General features: G+C 40.3%; 1 protein-coding gene across 1 annotated transcript in view; it reads right to left on the bottom strand.

Moving 5' to 3' along the window:
- The window catches only part of Nbas (NBAS subunit of NRZ tethering complex), a 302722-nt gene that overhangs the window by 267346 nt on the left and 17427 nt on the right, over nucleotides 1–17949 (bottom strand). The window contains exons 7-9 of the mRNA XM_051143481.1: nucleotides 13665–13798; nucleotides 11116–11249; nucleotides 9919–10017 (exon numbers count right to left, since the gene is read on the bottom strand). Of these exons, the coding sequence (XP_050999438.1) occupies nucleotides 9919–10017; nucleotides 11116–11249; nucleotides 13665–13798 (367 nt within the window). The remainder of the gene's footprint in view (nucleotides 1–9918; nucleotides 10018–11115; nucleotides 11250–13664; nucleotides 13799–17949) is intronic.

Below are 17949 nucleotides of genomic sequence, written 5' to 3'. Positions count from 1 at the left end.
GCAAGCCTGTAATGAGAATTTTAGTTTCTTTAAAAAACAAAAACAGATGGGCGTGGTGGCGCATGCCTTTAATCCCAGCACTTGGGAGGCAGAGGCAGGCGGATCGCTGTGAGTTCCAGGCCAGCCTGGACTTCAAAGTGAGTCCAGGACAGTCAAGGCTACACAGAGAAACCCTGTCTCGAAAAACCAAAAAATTAATTAATTAATTAATTAAAAAACAAAAAACACAGAATTATCATAAGAAAATGGTTTCATTTTAATGCCAGGTGTGGGCTTTGGGGCTGCTTCACAGCAGCTCACTATGATTTGCCCATGCTTTAGCAGGAGCATGGTTTTGCCAGCTACAGATAGTTTCTGCAACTGAGAACTTTTCAGAGGATTTATAAATGCTAGAGCCCCAATGGGTAGTCTGCTGGATGGTGGTTGGATGCTGTTGACTGCCAGTTGTTAAGTAGTTGTGTGCAAAGAAAAAAACAAAAGAAGAAATTAGATATCCTGACAGCAAAGATCAAGCTTGCCCCTAATCAGCAGGAATCAGTCTAAAGATAATGTTGCCTCCTTCCCCTCTATATCTCATATCTAGTGTTAGGAAATTGAAAGGATATAAGAATAAGGCTAGAGAAATGGGGAAGAGAGAAAGGAACCTACAAAGTAGAGAAAGCCAGCTACACAAGTCAGTGAGCAGCGCCCCTCCACAGCGTCCTGCATCAGCTCCTGCCTCCAGGTTCTTCCCTACTCGAGTTCCTGTCCTGACTCCTTCAGTGATGGACAGCAGTGCAGATGTGCAAGCAGAATAAAGCCTTTCCTCCCAACTTGCTTTTTGGTCCTGGTGATTGTTGCAGCAATAGGAACCCTAAGACACCTACTTCCTCAAAGGTTAGGCACGCACGTCCTATGAACTGGTAATATCATATATACAGTACAAATGCTTAGGGATGGTGGGAATGTTTATGGACAGTAAACTAGCACCATAATTAGTGTGGCTGCATTTACAATGTAAAGTGGGAAATATTTTTTTCTGTTTGTTTTTTCGAGACAGAGTTTCTCTGTGTAGCCTTAGCTATCCTGGACTTGCTTTGTAGACCAGGCTGGCCTCGAACTCACAGTAATCCACCTGCCTCTGCCTCCAAAGTGCTGGAATTAAAGGCATGTGCCACCACACCTGGAAATATATTTTTTAAGTATAATAAAAGATCACACACTAAAATCATGAAAGCAAGGCTGGCTCAGTCTTCCTAAGGACCCTGGTTCAATTCCCAGTACCAACATGGAAGTTCACAACTCCTGGCCCAAAGGATCCAACACCCTCTTCTGACCTGCATGGGCACTGTATACACATGACACATAGGCACAGATGCAGGTAAGGCACACGCATACCTATAAAATAATGTTTCAATTAAATAAAACCATGAAAGCTTCCTCATAATGGGTTAAATATAAGAAAAAAGTGGAAAATTAATGGTTGTATCTTGAGCATTCTGACTTCTCACTAAAATAGCTGTTAGTTTTTTATAGAAATTAAGTTACAAATAGGCAATGTGGTAGAAATTAATTCATAGCAGTAATGCTATTTTCTGTTTCATTGAGTTCCTCCATCAAGAATACTCAGATGCAGAGCACAGACAGAAGGTGATGGGCTAAGGGTTTAGGTTCAAAGTCACACTTCATATCATCATATAAGTGACAATCATATTATCATATAAATATATATAACTTTTAATTATACTTTTAAATATAATTTCTAATTATAAATAAAACTCTAAAAAACACATGATTTACAAGGGTGCTTTTATTCTTTACCTTGTTTTAAATAGATTTACTTTTTATTTCTTTTTGTTGTTCTTTTTCACTGTTTGAGAATTTTAGACACAAATACAATGTATTTTAAACCCTCATTCCTCTCCAATTCCTCCCATACCCTCATCACTTTGCCCTCCCAGATTCATGTACTCTTTTCATTTAACCCACTGAGTAAGTATAACGCTGCATGTGAACGGATGTAAGGCCACACACTGGAAAATGGACAGCTTTTCTAGCCCACTTCTAAATTAAACGGACTCTCCCTGCCTCCAGTAGCCAATACTTGCTCTTCAGACATGGGTAGGGTTTTCTGAGCCCCCCTCCATTCTGTAATCGTGGCTAACTTGGTTCTGCATACAGTCACAGCTGCTGTGAGGAACTCATATTTACTACTGTTCACTGGGCCAAGAAACAATGCTGGGGTCATAAGCCCTAGGGGAGAATGATCTGCTATTATTCTGCTGAAAGGACCGAGTATTAAGCTGATCCTAAATACTTATCTTTACACCCATATTAGTGCAGCTCCCAATCTTCATAAGTGAAGCTAATAACTAAGACAGAGATTCACAACTGGTCAAAGTACAGAAAATAAGACACTATATAGAGTTTCGGCCTTAATTGGGACATCTATGCCACACCCCCAAGGCTCAAGAATCACCATAGGAAAGGAAGCAGAAAGACTGAAAGAAGCAGCGAAGGAGGCTACAAAACAGTGCTTCCCAGACATGGCAGGGCCACTGCGCTCAAAAACAAAACTATTTTTCCTTCACAAAAACAAAACGAAGAGAAAGAGAATCAGACCTAGTAATCTTTGATATGAAATTCTGTGGGAATAAGTAGGAAGAATCATGGTTTAGGAAGTTGAACATAAAGCTCAAACACTTTTGCAGAAATGTATGTAATCCATAGACATGCCTTTCTCATTATTATTGCACATAAAGTATTCAGTAAGCAATTGAAGGAATTTCAGGCATGGCCATTTCTAACCCTCTTGACATGGATGAGTTTCTGAACTCTCCTATTTCACAGTTAGTGAGTATCATGAACATGCCCTGCTTAGCAGGCTCGCACTCTGTCTGTACATCGATATGTACTCTTACACAGAAATGAGCATGGACACAGTCCCCTGACTTCTGCTGCACAGAACCTCAGCAGCAGCATTAGAGCTAGGTACGAAACAGCATCACCAGGGCATTAAGTGCATAAAGGGCTTCCCAAGAAAGCTGCCTTTGAAATGCTCCCAGAAGCCAAAGTGTTGAATAACAGCACTCAAGCCAAGGGAGCATGCTGCTCAGAAGCACAGCTAAGGCTGTACCAGTGTGTAGAGAATTGTAATAAATGCAGCAAGTGCCTGCAGCCTCTAAAGAGCCAGCAAGGAAAGCCTGGGGCACACCTGGGATCCCAGCACTCAGGGAGGCAGAGGCAGGCGGACCACTGTTAGTTTTGAGGCTGGCCTGGTCTACAAAGCAACTCCAGGACAGCCAAGGCTACACAGAGAAACCATGTCTCCATAAATTTAAAAAAAAAAAAAAAGGAGGGAAAAAAAAGAGTAAGGTAGGGAACAGGAGGGGAAGTGCAGGTGGCTGTTAGCATCACAAATATTTAATCATACTCAGTTCCTTGAGTACATAGCACAATCCACTGCAACCTGTGACCGTTAATCAAGTCATAACTCCAGCACTGAGTTGGAGCCATTTAGGGGTATCCACTTCATCTTTGTATTCTTTACAGCCTTTACCCAGAGTGCTTCACTCAAGAAACATCTATCAAGGTAGTATGTGTGAGGAACTGCAGCTGCACAAAGATAAGACACAGTCTTTGTCCTTGGCTTAACCTCTCTAAGCTGCAGCTCTCCCACCTGAAAAACAAAGAGTTTAACCAATGACTGATGAAGCCTGCTCTGGCTCTGCTGCTCCCAACTCTGAAAGTCAACACAGCAGGGACAAAGGGGCCAGAAAGTAAAAGTAAGGTGACCAGTGGGGAAACACATACACAAACACACAGAGACAGACAGACAGACACACAGTGTGGGGCAGGGGGCATTAACTTGAGCTTGAATAAAGCACGTGAAGCAGTCTGCCTAAAGAAAGGACAGACATGCAATGCAAGCCCCTCAGCACCAAGACCTTATGTAATGCTGATGAAATTGAAAGCCACACTGAAAAACCATTTCAAGAACTAGAAATGGTTTATTAAAGATCTTAAATATAGTAATTGTTGGAAGAATCTGCCATCTAGTGGTGCAAAATCCCTTCTGGCCGCCAAAACAAACAAATAAGGTTGGAAATAGCCAACAGTTCCAGGTGTTCTATGCAATGGCCAGAGTGCTTAAAGCACACAAAAATGAAAGATACTTCATGACCCAAAACTTTAAAATGTACTCAATGGTGGAGTACTTGTCTACCAAGCAGGAGGTATGGGGCTACATGCCAGTACCAGAAAATAAAAGGATAAAGAAAATTAAGATTTAAGGCCAAACTTGTCAGCAGAATAAAGGTCTGGAGAAATATATAACATAATATTTCATAAATATATATGCATCCATTATTCCTCTCAAACAAAACTAAGGGAAAATTCCTATGAGATAAGCCAAAGATAAGGCAGAATCTTGCAGTTCTCACATCCAAGAATGAACAGCAGGCAGTATTCAGAGCACAAGAAGAAAATAAATAAAGACAGATTATGGAGCAGATCTTAGATACACAAAGAAAACATAATCAAAGCACAAAAAAATCTTTCTCAAGACTACTGAAATCCAGGTGTAAAAAAAAATGATACAAAGTTAAATCAAAACACTGAAAAAATACAGGAGAAAGAAAACAAACAAACAAACAAGAACAAGAGCAAACTTGAGAGGGGAAACAGCATCAGACTGCAAGCCCTGCTGTAGCACAAGCAAAAACACCACTTGTCAAGGCGTCACAGAAGATGGCAGGGGAGGGTACCATGCTGACTCCCATTATTGTTTTCAAAGGCCAAAGTCAAGCTACAGCTGCCAAAAACTAGCATGATTAAATTACCAATTATACTCTGTTCCTCACCACAAACATAAATAAAGAAATTAACAAGTTGTATCCTACTTAACAAGTGTTCAGCTGGAGACTGCTAAGGACCAGGCTCTGACAACCTGCAGGACAATAAAAACGCAACATAGATAAGAGTCATGGTTCCCCACTTCCCAGTGCCTATGCGACCAAATAGTCAGCAAACATCAGCAAGACTTAACTCACTTCTAAAGATGTTCACCCTAAGGCTCTGTCTAAAGACAATATCTGTGCACTCCTCATGAGAAGCCACCCTGTGCTTGTGGAAGCAGAAACTGAGTACAACATCCATTCAGTCTCTGACACTGGTACGTCGAGTACAACACCACACATTAATCTTGTCAATGCATGAGCCCCTGTTTCATCAAAGGTCCAATGCAGCAAAGATTCTGGCTAAAGCACTCTTCCTTCAGGAGCAATCTTTTGTAGAATCATCAGCGTGCCCCCCAGAGCTGTTTTTCTTCATGTTGTACCAGGAAGTTAGCATTGTGTCACCTGCACGTTGATTCACACAGGAAACATTTTACCCAGCACCCCACCCCACACTAAGGACTAGCTACTTGTTGGAATGCTCAGCCTCCCTCCAGTGTAGTGACATAAGGATTCAAAATATGGGAGATATTGATTAAGGGAAAAAGCAAACAAAAGCCCACCTGGGATAACCAGATCAGCTTTCAGAAAGCAGGGCTCTTTGGCGTTCAGAGGTCCATTACTTGAAATTATTCTCTATTTCTCTAAAGACTGTGTTCTATTCCATATGCACAGCCTCCCAGAACAGCCACGGCCCGGGTTACTGTGTGTAGAAGACACCCTTGACCTAACTGCTCTTCAGGACTGCTGTTCCCGCAGCCGACAGCCATCCACTTACAGGCAGCCTGATGTCCAAGCTATCATTCTCTGTAAATGGCTCATGTTTAGCTTAAAACAAAGTTTGCTTCAAGAACAGTATCATCCAAATACTTAAAGTCTCCCTCTGCACAGCTATGACTTGCATATTCATTGATCAGGTACTTCTCATGGACTATAGGACCCATGGGTGTTAAAGCTAATGTGTTCCAATGAAAGCCAAAGGGCCTCATGTTGCTCCTCATCTATTCAATTATTTATACAGAGCAGTGCTATGGCTTAGACATGGTTTGGGTGTAACCTTGAGGCTCTGGCTCCATGTGTTGAAATCTGGTCCCCATTGTGAAGTACTAAGGGGGTATACAAAATTAATCTAACTGTAATACTAAGAGATGGGAGTATTGTGAGATTAATACTACAGGAGACAATCAGGGAGTTCTGCCTAGTGGTAGAGAGACTAGGGGGGGAGGGCTGGGAGCTCTCTTCCCTCTTGCTCTCTCCCTCCCTTACCCCTAACTCCCCCATCCCCCATGCTACTCCCCCCCTCCGCCGCTCTCTCTGTCTCTCTTTCCCTGTGGTAATCTGAAATGCCAAGGGGTTCTCTACCAGCATCGAGGCTGTCCTCCAGATAATACCCACCAACCTTAGGCCTTCAGGACTATAAGCCAAAACAAACTTTTTTTTTCTTAAGAAAAAAGAAAGAAAGAAAGAAACGATGCCTCCTGACAGTAAGAACAAACAGACTAACAAAAATAGCTTCACTCAGTGTGATGCATAATACAGCATAAAGCATCTTGGTGAGTAACAGGCAGCAAGCCACATTTAATAGTAGCGGCATCATTTTACCCATTAATGAAATCACTGAGTTGTACTGAAATTGTTGAACAGTGTCATCATGAATTGGGAGCATGAGTATCTTTTCAAAAGGGCACTTTCTCCCTGCAAAAGAGGGGCCATTTTCTCAGCCTTTCAACACTGTTAAGAAATTGTCCAAAGGAGCTAATACTAAACAGTAATTGTGTAGCTATCAATGACTTGATGAAATTCAAAGCAGAATAAATCAAATTTTGCTTATAAATACTTACAATTAAATTAAGACCAAAGACAAAAACGTTATACACTGTTAAAAGTAGTCAGTGTCATTTAAAATGTATACACATCCTGTATTTCACGATATTAAGCATCCTTATTTATGAGCATATGGCCACCAAGATTGACTATACACTCCTCAAGTGCAGGGAGCACTCCAGAGCCTCCTCCAGAAGCATTCCCCCCATCGTGCAATAAAAGATCAATGTCAGAACTAGAGAGATGCTCAGTGGGTTAAAGCACTTGCTGCTTCTACAAAGGACTTGGGTTCAAATCCCAGCACCCATAAGGTGGCTCACAACCATATGTCACTCCAGTTCCATGTAATCTGACACCCTCTTCTGACCTCTGAGGGCACTAGGCACACACATGAATATTCAGACAAAATATTCATATACATAAAGTAAATACATCTTTAAAAACAACTTTAAGTTTCGGGTTCTGTGTTGTTTCCTCTGAGAATGAAGATGAGGTAAGGGGCTCCTTTCAGCCAGAACCATAGTACAAACAAAGATAAAACCAGCAGATCAAAGAACAGGAAAGGCAGACAATGGTGGCACACTGAGTGGAGGGAGCAGAGAAAGGGGAGCAGGGCTAGCGTGTGAGCTAGCCTGCGTGTTTAGGGAGGATAACTTGTTGTCTTGGGCTGACTGAGATACGGAGGGAAGTAACCAAGCATGTCTATAAAGCGTATTCCCAAGCTGCTCAATTAATTTCTGTTTCATGTTACACAATTTACCACCTCAATTTTTGCAGCACCAGACAACACAATGGATTTCATAAAAACTACAAGCTTATGTGTTATCAATTCATGCCAACTCTACTATGGCTGATTTATTGTGCACTTATAAAATCCCTGTAGATGATGAATGTCACATGCTCATATTACTAGAGAAAGAGAAAAATAAACAAGTGATAAATATTTTACTTTCTTTCATTTAAAAAAAGACCACACAATGACAATATAAACCACAAAGCAGATGTTTTATCATTCCCAGTGGACCATTTACATCCCTCCTGCATGACAGCAATTCTCAAACGGAAGCATTAGTGCCACCCGTCTCCACGCTGACTGCTATCGAGTTACATCACTGGAGAAGCAAGGGGACTTCCTCCTTTGCTTGACAATACACTTAGCTTTCTACGACTCCTTAATAGACCACTCTCACCACAAAACATGCTCTTGAGTGCTTAGATTCTGCTGTGCTAGGATTACAGGCATGCACTACCATTCCTGGGTTGGTAATTAACAAGAATTTTTAACTAACCAGAAGGTAAATTTTAAAAGAATGCATGTCACCATATATGCTCTACAAAGCCACAAAGAGTGTAAATCCAGATGGAAGGGGAGGTGAGGTAACTGGGAGGAGTAAAGGGAGGGGGAATATACTGTCAGAATATACTGTATGAAAAAAATGTTTTCAATAAAAGAAACGAATTATAGCAACAACCAAAAAACTTTGGAATAGCAGAAGGGCTTACAAGCTGATAGGAAATTGGTACAAGTACTGTGAAAAATGTTTGGCATTATCTGATAAACCTAAAGATGTGTGTTCCTGATTTGGCCAGTCAAGTTCTGGTTCTGTATCCCAGATACTCATTCACATGTGTACCAAAGTATCACATAATACAATTTTTAAAACACCCTGAAAATAATCAAATTTTTGTCTACTGGAGAACAAATACAGGTGTTGCACAATCTTAATAAAATGAAATAGCCTACTAGTAGTTAAAAAATAAACTAGAGCAGTGTGAATCAAACATCAAGTCTGAAAGCAAGATTTACATATCTTCTGCATGATTACATTCATATAAAATAAAAACAGAGGCAGGGCATGGTGGTGCACGCCTTTAATCCCAGCACTCGGGAGGCAGAGGCAGGTGGATCACAGTGAGTTCGAGGCCAGCCTGGTCCACAAAGTGAGTTTACGACAGCCAAGGCTACACAGAGAAACCTTGTCTTGAAAAACCAAAATAAATAAATAAATAAATAAATAAATAAATAAATAAATAAATAAAAACAGCACAGCTAAATATGAGGAAGTAATAACACTGTGAAAGAGGACAGGGAACAATAGTCATAGCTTAAGGCAGTGTTTTCTCTCAGACAAGACAGTAATATCCAACTTGTGTGTCTCTGGTGTGTGTGTCTGTGTGTGTGTCTATGTGTCCGTGGTGTGTGTGTCTGTGTGTATGTCTATGTGTCTGTGGTGTGTGTGTCTGTGTGTGTGTCTATATGTCTGTGGTGTGTGTGTCTGTGTGTGTGTCTATGTGTCTGTGATGTGTGTGTCTGTGTGTGTCAGTGTGTGTGTCTATGTGTCTATGGTGTGTGTGTCTGTGTGTGTGTCTATGTGTCTGTGGTGTGTGTGTCTGTATATCCATGACCATATGTATACGAGTTCTTTTGCCACATAAAAATTTCTTAAAATTCTGAACAAAAAGCTATAGACTTAAATGCGAGTGGCATACAAAGCTTGTACACATTCTTAGCCAGAAACTCAAGCATAATGACAGAATTTAAGACTCACTTGTAAACTCAACCAAATAAGAAACTCAGAACTCATGTTATGTTCATCTGACTCAAAATATGACAAGAACCAGATAGGTAACCTGGCTAACTAACAAAATACATGTAAATTCCAGACTCAATAACAAAGAGGAAAACTCACGGGAAGTAGAAAAGTTCAAAGTTTCTCATAAGCAACAATGTAGGAGGTAGGTAAATAGTGAAGCAGAGAAAATATGAAGAGCAGAGAACAGGTGCTGAGAGGAACTGCATAAATAACAAGCAGTTGGCCTGACTCTGTAAGTGGAGAAGTGACATCTACTGAGGCCTTTTGCAGGAAGGCATTGCATACACGGTCCTTCAGTGCTCCATAAAACGCTGAGACAGGTACTATGTATGGATAAGAGAAAGGTCTAAAAAATTAATAGAAAAGGAGACATTTCTCAATAAAATACCCAGTGTCTTATGTTCCTCAAAGACGTTCACCACAGCAGATGGCAGAAGGATCATAGTATGATCATAGCAATATTACAGATATTAAACATAACTGTACACAGGCAGACAGAATGAAGCCGCCAAGATGTCTATGCATACCTAACAGTTCAGTAAATAAGAGAACAAACGACTGCTTACCTATGACCAGGGTGGTAAATAGCGGTATTTATTCCATGAGGATAATGGCCACTAAAGCTGAAACTGTGACTCTCTTGGTAGCTCTGATTTGTTCCAACACTAAGTGAAGAAGTCACAACAGAAATAAGTACCATTAAACCACAATGGACACCAGCAGATCCTGAAGAAGCTACACTTTAAAGACAGACAACACCAAAACCTGTCAAGGATGTAAAAAAACCAGACACATTACAGTGGAGATATGAGTGATACAATCATGTTGTTTAAAAGTCTGAGTTTCCTATAAAAATAAACTATATCATCCTATGGCCCAGCAATTCCAATGGAAGATAATGACCCAAGAGGAATAAAAATGTTTATCCATAAAGACTTATGCCAGAATAGCCATAGTACAATCTGTGCTATGATCCATGGTCCAGTTTGCCACACGCCCAAACTGGAAACATACAAGTCTATCTACAAAGGAATGACTAAACAAACCATGAGATATCTGAGGATCTATATGTAAATAAATTTTATATAATTCAAAAAAGATGCATCATTGGTAAAAATAAATAAAGTAATGATATGCAAAAATTTATGAATTTCAAAATATGCTAAATAAATAAGATTTGGGCAAAAGACTGTATATTAAATGATTCCATTGATGTAAACTGTTTCAATGGGCAGAACTAATTTATGATTAAAAATAAAACTTTTGAAAATGGTAGTTGATATGGGGTAGATATGGAGGACAGAGGAAGAAGAGAGCTCTCTAGAATGGTGATAATGTTCTATTTCTTGACAGAGTTCTGAACAGTACAGTCCAATCATCTATCAAACTCACAGGAGCTACAACTAAGATCTGTGCACTCTACTGTATGTAGATTCTATCTCAGAAAAAAAAAACTATGAGCAAATATGAAATCTTAATAATATGTATTCTCAAGGACTTGATGTTTTCAATGTACTATGAAATACAAAATACAGTTAATTAATAACTGGCTAGAGGGATGAATAGATGACTAGAAATATGATGTATAAAATATAATAAATTTCTAACCCCAGAATTCAAACACTAATGTATGAGTATTCACTATACAAGTTTTTCAACATGCCTAATGTATTTTTAATTACTTATATGATTTTTTAAAAAAAAAAAAACAGCATCTGACACTATATCAGAAAAATAAACATTATATCAAAATGCATTTTTACCTGACAAGGTAACTTCTCAGTTCTCCTCGGTAATTGATGACCAAGAGCTCTGCTGACCACTGTGCACTTGCTTTGTATTCTAAAAATACCAACCCAGCAATGGCATAACTCAAGTCCCCAGCAAAGCCAGATGCCTGAAAACAGGAGAAAATTAAGTCACTATAGAGATAGCAGATAAATTAACTCATGCTTAGCTGGACAATGTCCCAGACACTGGCTCTGGCACCAAGTTTAGGGTAGGCTCCTAACTGGTCTCAGCAGCCTCCTTGAGATGCTCAGCTGGATAAGTACTTTTCTATTCAAATTCCCTGTAAAACAAAGAGGATAAAAGAAAAGCAAGCAATGGCACCATTCAGCCTCTTTCCAAACAAAGCTTTCAAATATTAATCTCCACTGCACCAGTTATGTTAAAAAAGACTGGAGGTACTTTGCATGTGCCTACTCAGGAACTCAAGGGGAAGACACAACACCCAGTGTCAGCCTTCCCATCGAGCACCTACATGACCACACTGACAGAGACCTGAAGGTCTAAGCACCTTGGAGGGAAGCATAACACTATTTCGCCTAGAATATGATTGGAATATTCCATCTTGGCATGAAGAACTGTTTTAGACTATAGACAAAAAAAAGATTCAATAGACAGGCAAGATTCTCACTTCTCCCCTTATTTAAAAATGAGGCACCAACTTCTTTCAGTGATTATGTCCCTCTGTGGCAGGCAGAGGAAAAAGAGGCACACCAAATTGGTCTGTAGGCCTTTGCAAGTTCAGTCTGGTCCTTCATACAGCCCGTATCACTGTCCCGCAGCGCGCCACCCCAGCAGCTCACACTCCATGTCTCTTCTGTCATAGCGACATCTCCATTCTTGTTTTTGTTTTTGGTTTTTGGTTTTTCGAGACAGGGTTTCTCTGTGTAGCCTTGGTCATCCTGAACTCACTTTGTAGACCAGGCTGGCCTCGAACTCACAGCGATCCACCTGCCTCTGCCTCCCGAGTGCTGGGATTAAAGGCGTGCGCCACCACGCCCGGCTGACATCTCCATTCTTTACGCACCTCTATTAAGACTGTACCTACGCTCCTGCCCAAACTGTTTCCTTGGGTTTTCACTTTTCTATAAAGCCTAATGAATGCAAAAATATTAGCATCAATGATTATTGTCTGCCTTATATTAACCTGTCTCTTGTCATATTAATTTACAGGCCCACAGAAATTTAAAAACAGAGAAAAATGTTTCTCTCCAACATTCCAAATAGTTCTTCATGATCTAGAACTATTCAATAAACATCCATACAGGCCTAATCCAAACTAAGAGAGTCTACAAACACGAAAATATGAAAACACATGCCAAATTTCACACTACCAAAGTAAAAACATAAAACATCTCACAACATTTCATAATGATTATATGTTCAAATGATCATCTGGTGGATATGCTAAAATTAAATAAAATACATCATCTATAAATTTTGCCTGTCTCTTATTACAACTACGTGAAAATGTAAAATTACACTTAGCCACATAGATAACTCATTACAGCCCTACAGGGCAGCACCAGCCTGTTAAATGGTCATTTGAACCTTCATTTGTTTTTGTGGAACATCTACAATAGGAGCTTTATTCATTCTTTCCAATGTTTCCACTTGTTATTTCTTAGGAAAATCATTCTCTGTATCATTGACTCTCAACACTAACTTCTTCAATCAGACTCATTACTTTTTCTCTCCTCTCCCTTTTAACCCTGTCCTCTTTACAGTAATGAAGTCCAGTTTCTCTAGAAGCTGTTTCTCCTGCAACAGCCCACTGATACCTTCCCTCACTATAACCTATCAACAATCCATACCACAATAAAACAAAAACTGAGATGTCTTAAATATAATTGAGAGGGCCAGAAAATAAAGGGACAGTAATAGGAGAAAGCAAAGCATGAAACCAAACACCGTTCATGCTAAAACCATGACTTCAATCCCATCAGGACCAACCCAAGCCCGCATGCCATGTTGCTTGATTGTTCAGCCAGCAATCCATAAGCAGTGACTGCGTCTCCGTTCAGATGGTTCTCACATCCTAGGCTTCCCTGCCTCACACTAGATCCTTTCTGTAGCAATGAAGATCTGCTGTACGCAGTGCTTGCCTTCTCCTTAGTCTATAACAGGGTCTTCTCTCTAAGTCCAGAAGACAGTTTCTAACTGGTACTTAGAGCCTGGCTCCTGAAAAAGAGGAGAAATTTTGCCAGGACCTGACCCTTTGTTTTTCTGGCTAGCCTCTACCATGATTCAATAAACACCTTTTTTCAGACATCTCTTGATCTTTAGAGTTTAATCATTTCTATTGTTATAAGATGGACTATACCTACAGAGTGCATTCCAAAAACAAAGGGTAAATACTACATAACTATCATTATCTAAGTAGATGCTGAGTATTTTAAGATCCTAGCTGATTGTTCTTATTTACACTTACACTTCACCCCTCGTCACACTCATCCGTTGCTACAGTGTACATAGAAGACATGCACAAACACAAAGAGAGAGATTAGTTAAAGTGTACACGTACTGGAGAAATGACAAAGAGCTCACTCCCCATGAGATCAAACACCCTGACAGTCCCCGTGCTTTCAGCATAGGCCAGGAGTGTGCAGTCGTAACTCCACGCTACCCGTCTCCACTGGGGCTTCGGGTCTTTTGGAACTAGAACAAAAAGAAAAGAGGTGTTTTAAACAATATACAATAAAGACAGCTAACAGTTTTGGATGACTGCAACTAACATAAGTATTCAGTAAATACCTCATGCGTAAATGCTAGGAAGTCTAGCTAATGCTTCAGCCAACACAACAGTTCCCAGAACCCTTCAAGACCCAAACCATGGTAAACTCTGGCTCGTTTACATCAGAAGCAAAGCAGCTTACTACTGCTAGCACTCTGATGGGTGCTGAACACACCCTAGACTAGTGAGAGTTACTCAAAATACTTATGAAATTGAGAATAATCAAAACTCAGAGGCCAGGTTCTTAAATTGTGAGTTGCCATATAGGGTTGCAAATCCAACTATGGGAGTCAATAAAAAGTTGAAAATAATAAAAAAGTTTTGAACACACAATGACCAAAAATTGATTCAAAAGCAAACACATTATAAATCTGAGGTGCTCCTGGCAATGTTTACAAATACTATACTACCTGGCTGCACTACAGGCTCTGAGCATACAAGACATGTACTTTGCATGCATACAACACATGACAACATACAACACCAAGGAAGATGGCCTGAAGTACCTGAGACTCAAAAATGCCTATACATGATGAACTACACTCTCTTCACCATACAAAATTCTCTGCTCTTAGATAATATATATTTTATTTACAGAAAAGGGGGCTTTTAACATTTCCTACCATCATTCCTCAGGATGTACCAAATACATGCAGTGTGTTAGAATGCTTGGTTTTAAAATTGCTATTTGAAGTTCATGGCTTGAGAAGCTGTTCAGAGAATTTTGGGTTAGAACTTCCTCTTTAATAAAAGGTAAAAATATATATTTTAAATATACTTTGTTAAATTTATTATCAATAAATTTTATATGTGTGCACATAGTATATATACATATATATGTTGGGTCATATGAAATTTTCCCACACAAAGAAGGGTCACAAGTAGAAAAAGTGTAAGCAGCAGTAGCCTAAAGAGTTGGTAAGCCGGGCATTGGTGGCGCAGGCCTTTTATCCTAGCACTCAAGAGGCAGAGGCAGGCAGATCGCTGTGAGTTCGAGGCAAGACTGGTCTACAAAGCAAGTCCAGGTCAGCCAAGATAACGTAGAGAAACCCTGTCTCGAAAAAAACAACAACAACAAGAGTTGGTGAAACAGTAATTATTCCAACCCACTGAGTTCAGTTCCTCTAAAAATCAAAAACATTAAAAGTACAACTGTGAGGCTGGAGAGATGGCTCAGCGGTTAAGAGCACTGTCTGCTCTTCCAGAGGTCCTGAGTTCAATTCCCAGCAACCACATGGTGACTCACAACCATCTATACTGGGATCTGATGCCTTTTCTGGCCTGCAGGTGTACATGCAGGCAGAGCATTATATACATAATAAATAAATAAATCTCTTTAAAAAAAAAAAAGTACAACTGCGATCTTTTAAGCATTGGCAGTGTATATTCCAAGAATATATACATCCTAAGAAATAGAATAGGGAAATTACACACACACACACACACACACACACACACACACACACACACACAATTGTTGGAAGAACCCTGCTGTCTGAGGTTGCAGTCCTCCCAGTATGGATAGCCATTCTGAGTTTGGCATTAGGTGCAGGAATCTGTCTCCCCACAGGGCCTCTGGCTCTCAGCTGACTCTATCTGGAGAGTGTCTTTAGACATGGAAGCCCCTAACCACACTTGATACATGCCCTTGACACAGCTCCCTGCTATCTCTCCCCTCCCTATGCCTATAGGATAACTAGGTACTGTGTTCCAGATCATATGATAGCAGTGTGCTGCCAAATGCAGAACAAGCATCCTTAAAGTGCCTGATTCCAACCAATTATGAATGCCTATCCTAGAAGCCCCCCACCAACTCCCAAGGGCTATATAGCCTTTGTTCTCCTTGATTAAAGTTGAACTAGCTCCTGAAGTGGTTCCCAGAGTGTTTGATCTCTGTCACGCTTATGGACTTCTAAGCCTTGTGTCTTCTGCTCCTCTTCCTGCCTCAGTGGGATGGTGGCCATCAGCCCCCCCAGGGAAGAGGAGAGCTACAATAGATAGATAGATAAGATAGATGAATCAAGAGCTATTCCTAATCATATTTTAAGATTTTGATTATACTGCCTTAATAATCCTAATAAAACCATATGAAAATCAATTTTAAAATTACAAATAGAACTTTCCATATGACCCAGAAGTCTCATTCCTGATGATTTCCAAAGCAAATGAGATCGGCATGTTTAAGAGTCAACTACGCTCTTGTGTTTATTGTGTTTCTATTTACAACAGCCAAGAAACAGAAAGTATGTTTATCAACTGATGGTGGATAAGTAAAATCTGACACATGCATGTGCATAATGTATGTTCTTCACCGTGAAAAGAAAGAAATCCCATCACTTGCATCAACATGGAGAACTGGAGATCTTTATGTTAAGTGAAATAAGGCAGGCACATAGACAAGTACTATACAAAATCATTCACACATGAAATATTAAAAAGCTGATCTCAGAAAATCTGACAGTACAAAGGTGGTTCCAGAGAGGACAGCGCAGAGGATGGGATGAGGACACACTGAGCGTGCGTCTTTCTGGTTCTCCCCTTCTCTTGCTTCGACTCTTACAATATCCTTGGAACTACTCTCCACACCACACTTTCGCAGGGCACCACACACTATGTGAGGGGCTGGGCTTTATCCTGGAAGCAGCGGGAGTCACAAGGAAGCAGTGGGGTGGAAAGTCCACTGTAGAGTGGCTGCTGCAGACTGGGATGGGACATGGCAATGATGATGTGCATGACCTCTCCCCTTCTCGACATTTCCAAAGGTAACATTCTCCAATAGGAAGATGAACAGATCACGTCTTCCTGTTGCCTTAAAAGCCCTGATGGTTCTGTTTCCAGCAACACAAGTACAAACTTCTCAATATACACAGAAGGTCCTTCACAAAGGACCCCATCATGATGTTCTAGCTTCTCCTCCCATCACTTCCTCCATGACACCCCTAACGCCCACCTGGAAATAAGCAAACCTGTGCCTTCCAAACACTTTGCTGCCTCTGCCTGGACACTTCCTTCCCAAATGCACTTCTCCTTCTTTGACACTCTTCAAAACTGACAACGATTTCTATGTGCACCAAACACGCTGAGCATACATTCCTTTGAAGTGCTTACCACATTATGTTGCTCACATAACCATTTGTCCCGTGGGTCTCTGACATCCTTAAAATCAGAACACACGTCCCATTCAGGATGGCCATCCTGGACTTCCCTCCTTAGTGTAATGCCTCTAACACTTCCTAACAGACAAGCTCAGACACTTGTCCATACGCTGACTCTAAATTCCACCAAGATGACAAGACAGACATCCCGTATTTGTCTTAGGTTGTTTCCATCCACCACATATTTGATCACACAACATAAAAGTGACTGCTGCATAAATTAACAATAGGTGGGGCTGGCATCTGTAAAGCCAGTAGTGAAGACACTAAAGCGGGAAGACTGCCAGACAGTGTGTCCTGGGGGAGCCTGAGCTCAGGCTGAGGCCTGTCTAAAGAAGCCAGTCAATTAAGAAGTGGAACACTATCAGCACAGTTGGAGAAAACTAAATGTATTGAATAATCCTACCCTAGTTTTTAAAAAGTCAATCTGTGTGTATATAAGATTATGGAAGGCTATTAATATAAATACTTAGGAATAATGCAAATTAAAATAAAAGATATCACTTTTTTCTACTTCCTTGCATTACTTGAATTCATTACAACTGCTACCATATTTATTATTAAAATAAATAAAAAGTTTCAAGCTAGTCTGCCCACCACAAATGGAGCACATAGAAAAACAAAGTAGACAGATTTAATCCTGGCCAAATCAATAACTGTGTTAAATATAAATGTTCTTAATATTCCAATTTAATGACAGATATATTTAGAATATGAAAAACACAAAATCCAAACAACTGCTCCCTGCATGGCACATGTGTTAAACAAAAACAGACAGGTTATGAGCTGGGAATGGTGGCACAGAGCACGATGAGCTCCAGGGCAGCCTGGGCAAAGTAGCAAACCCTGCCTCAAATAAACAGACACACAAGCACACAAACACAGCTCTTGGGACAGGAAAGGAAACTATGCGCCATGCA

The sequence above is a fragment of the Acomys russatus genome, chromosome 1 (genome assembly GCF_903995435.1).
Source record: "Acomys russatus chromosome 1, mAcoRus1.1, whole genome shotgun sequence".
Classification (NCBI taxonomy): domain Eukaryota; kingdom Metazoa; phylum Chordata; class Mammalia; order Rodentia; family Muridae; genus Acomys; species Acomys russatus.
The sequence above is the reverse complement of the archived record's forward strand: the minus strand, read 5'-3'. Positions and strand labels throughout refer to the sequence as shown.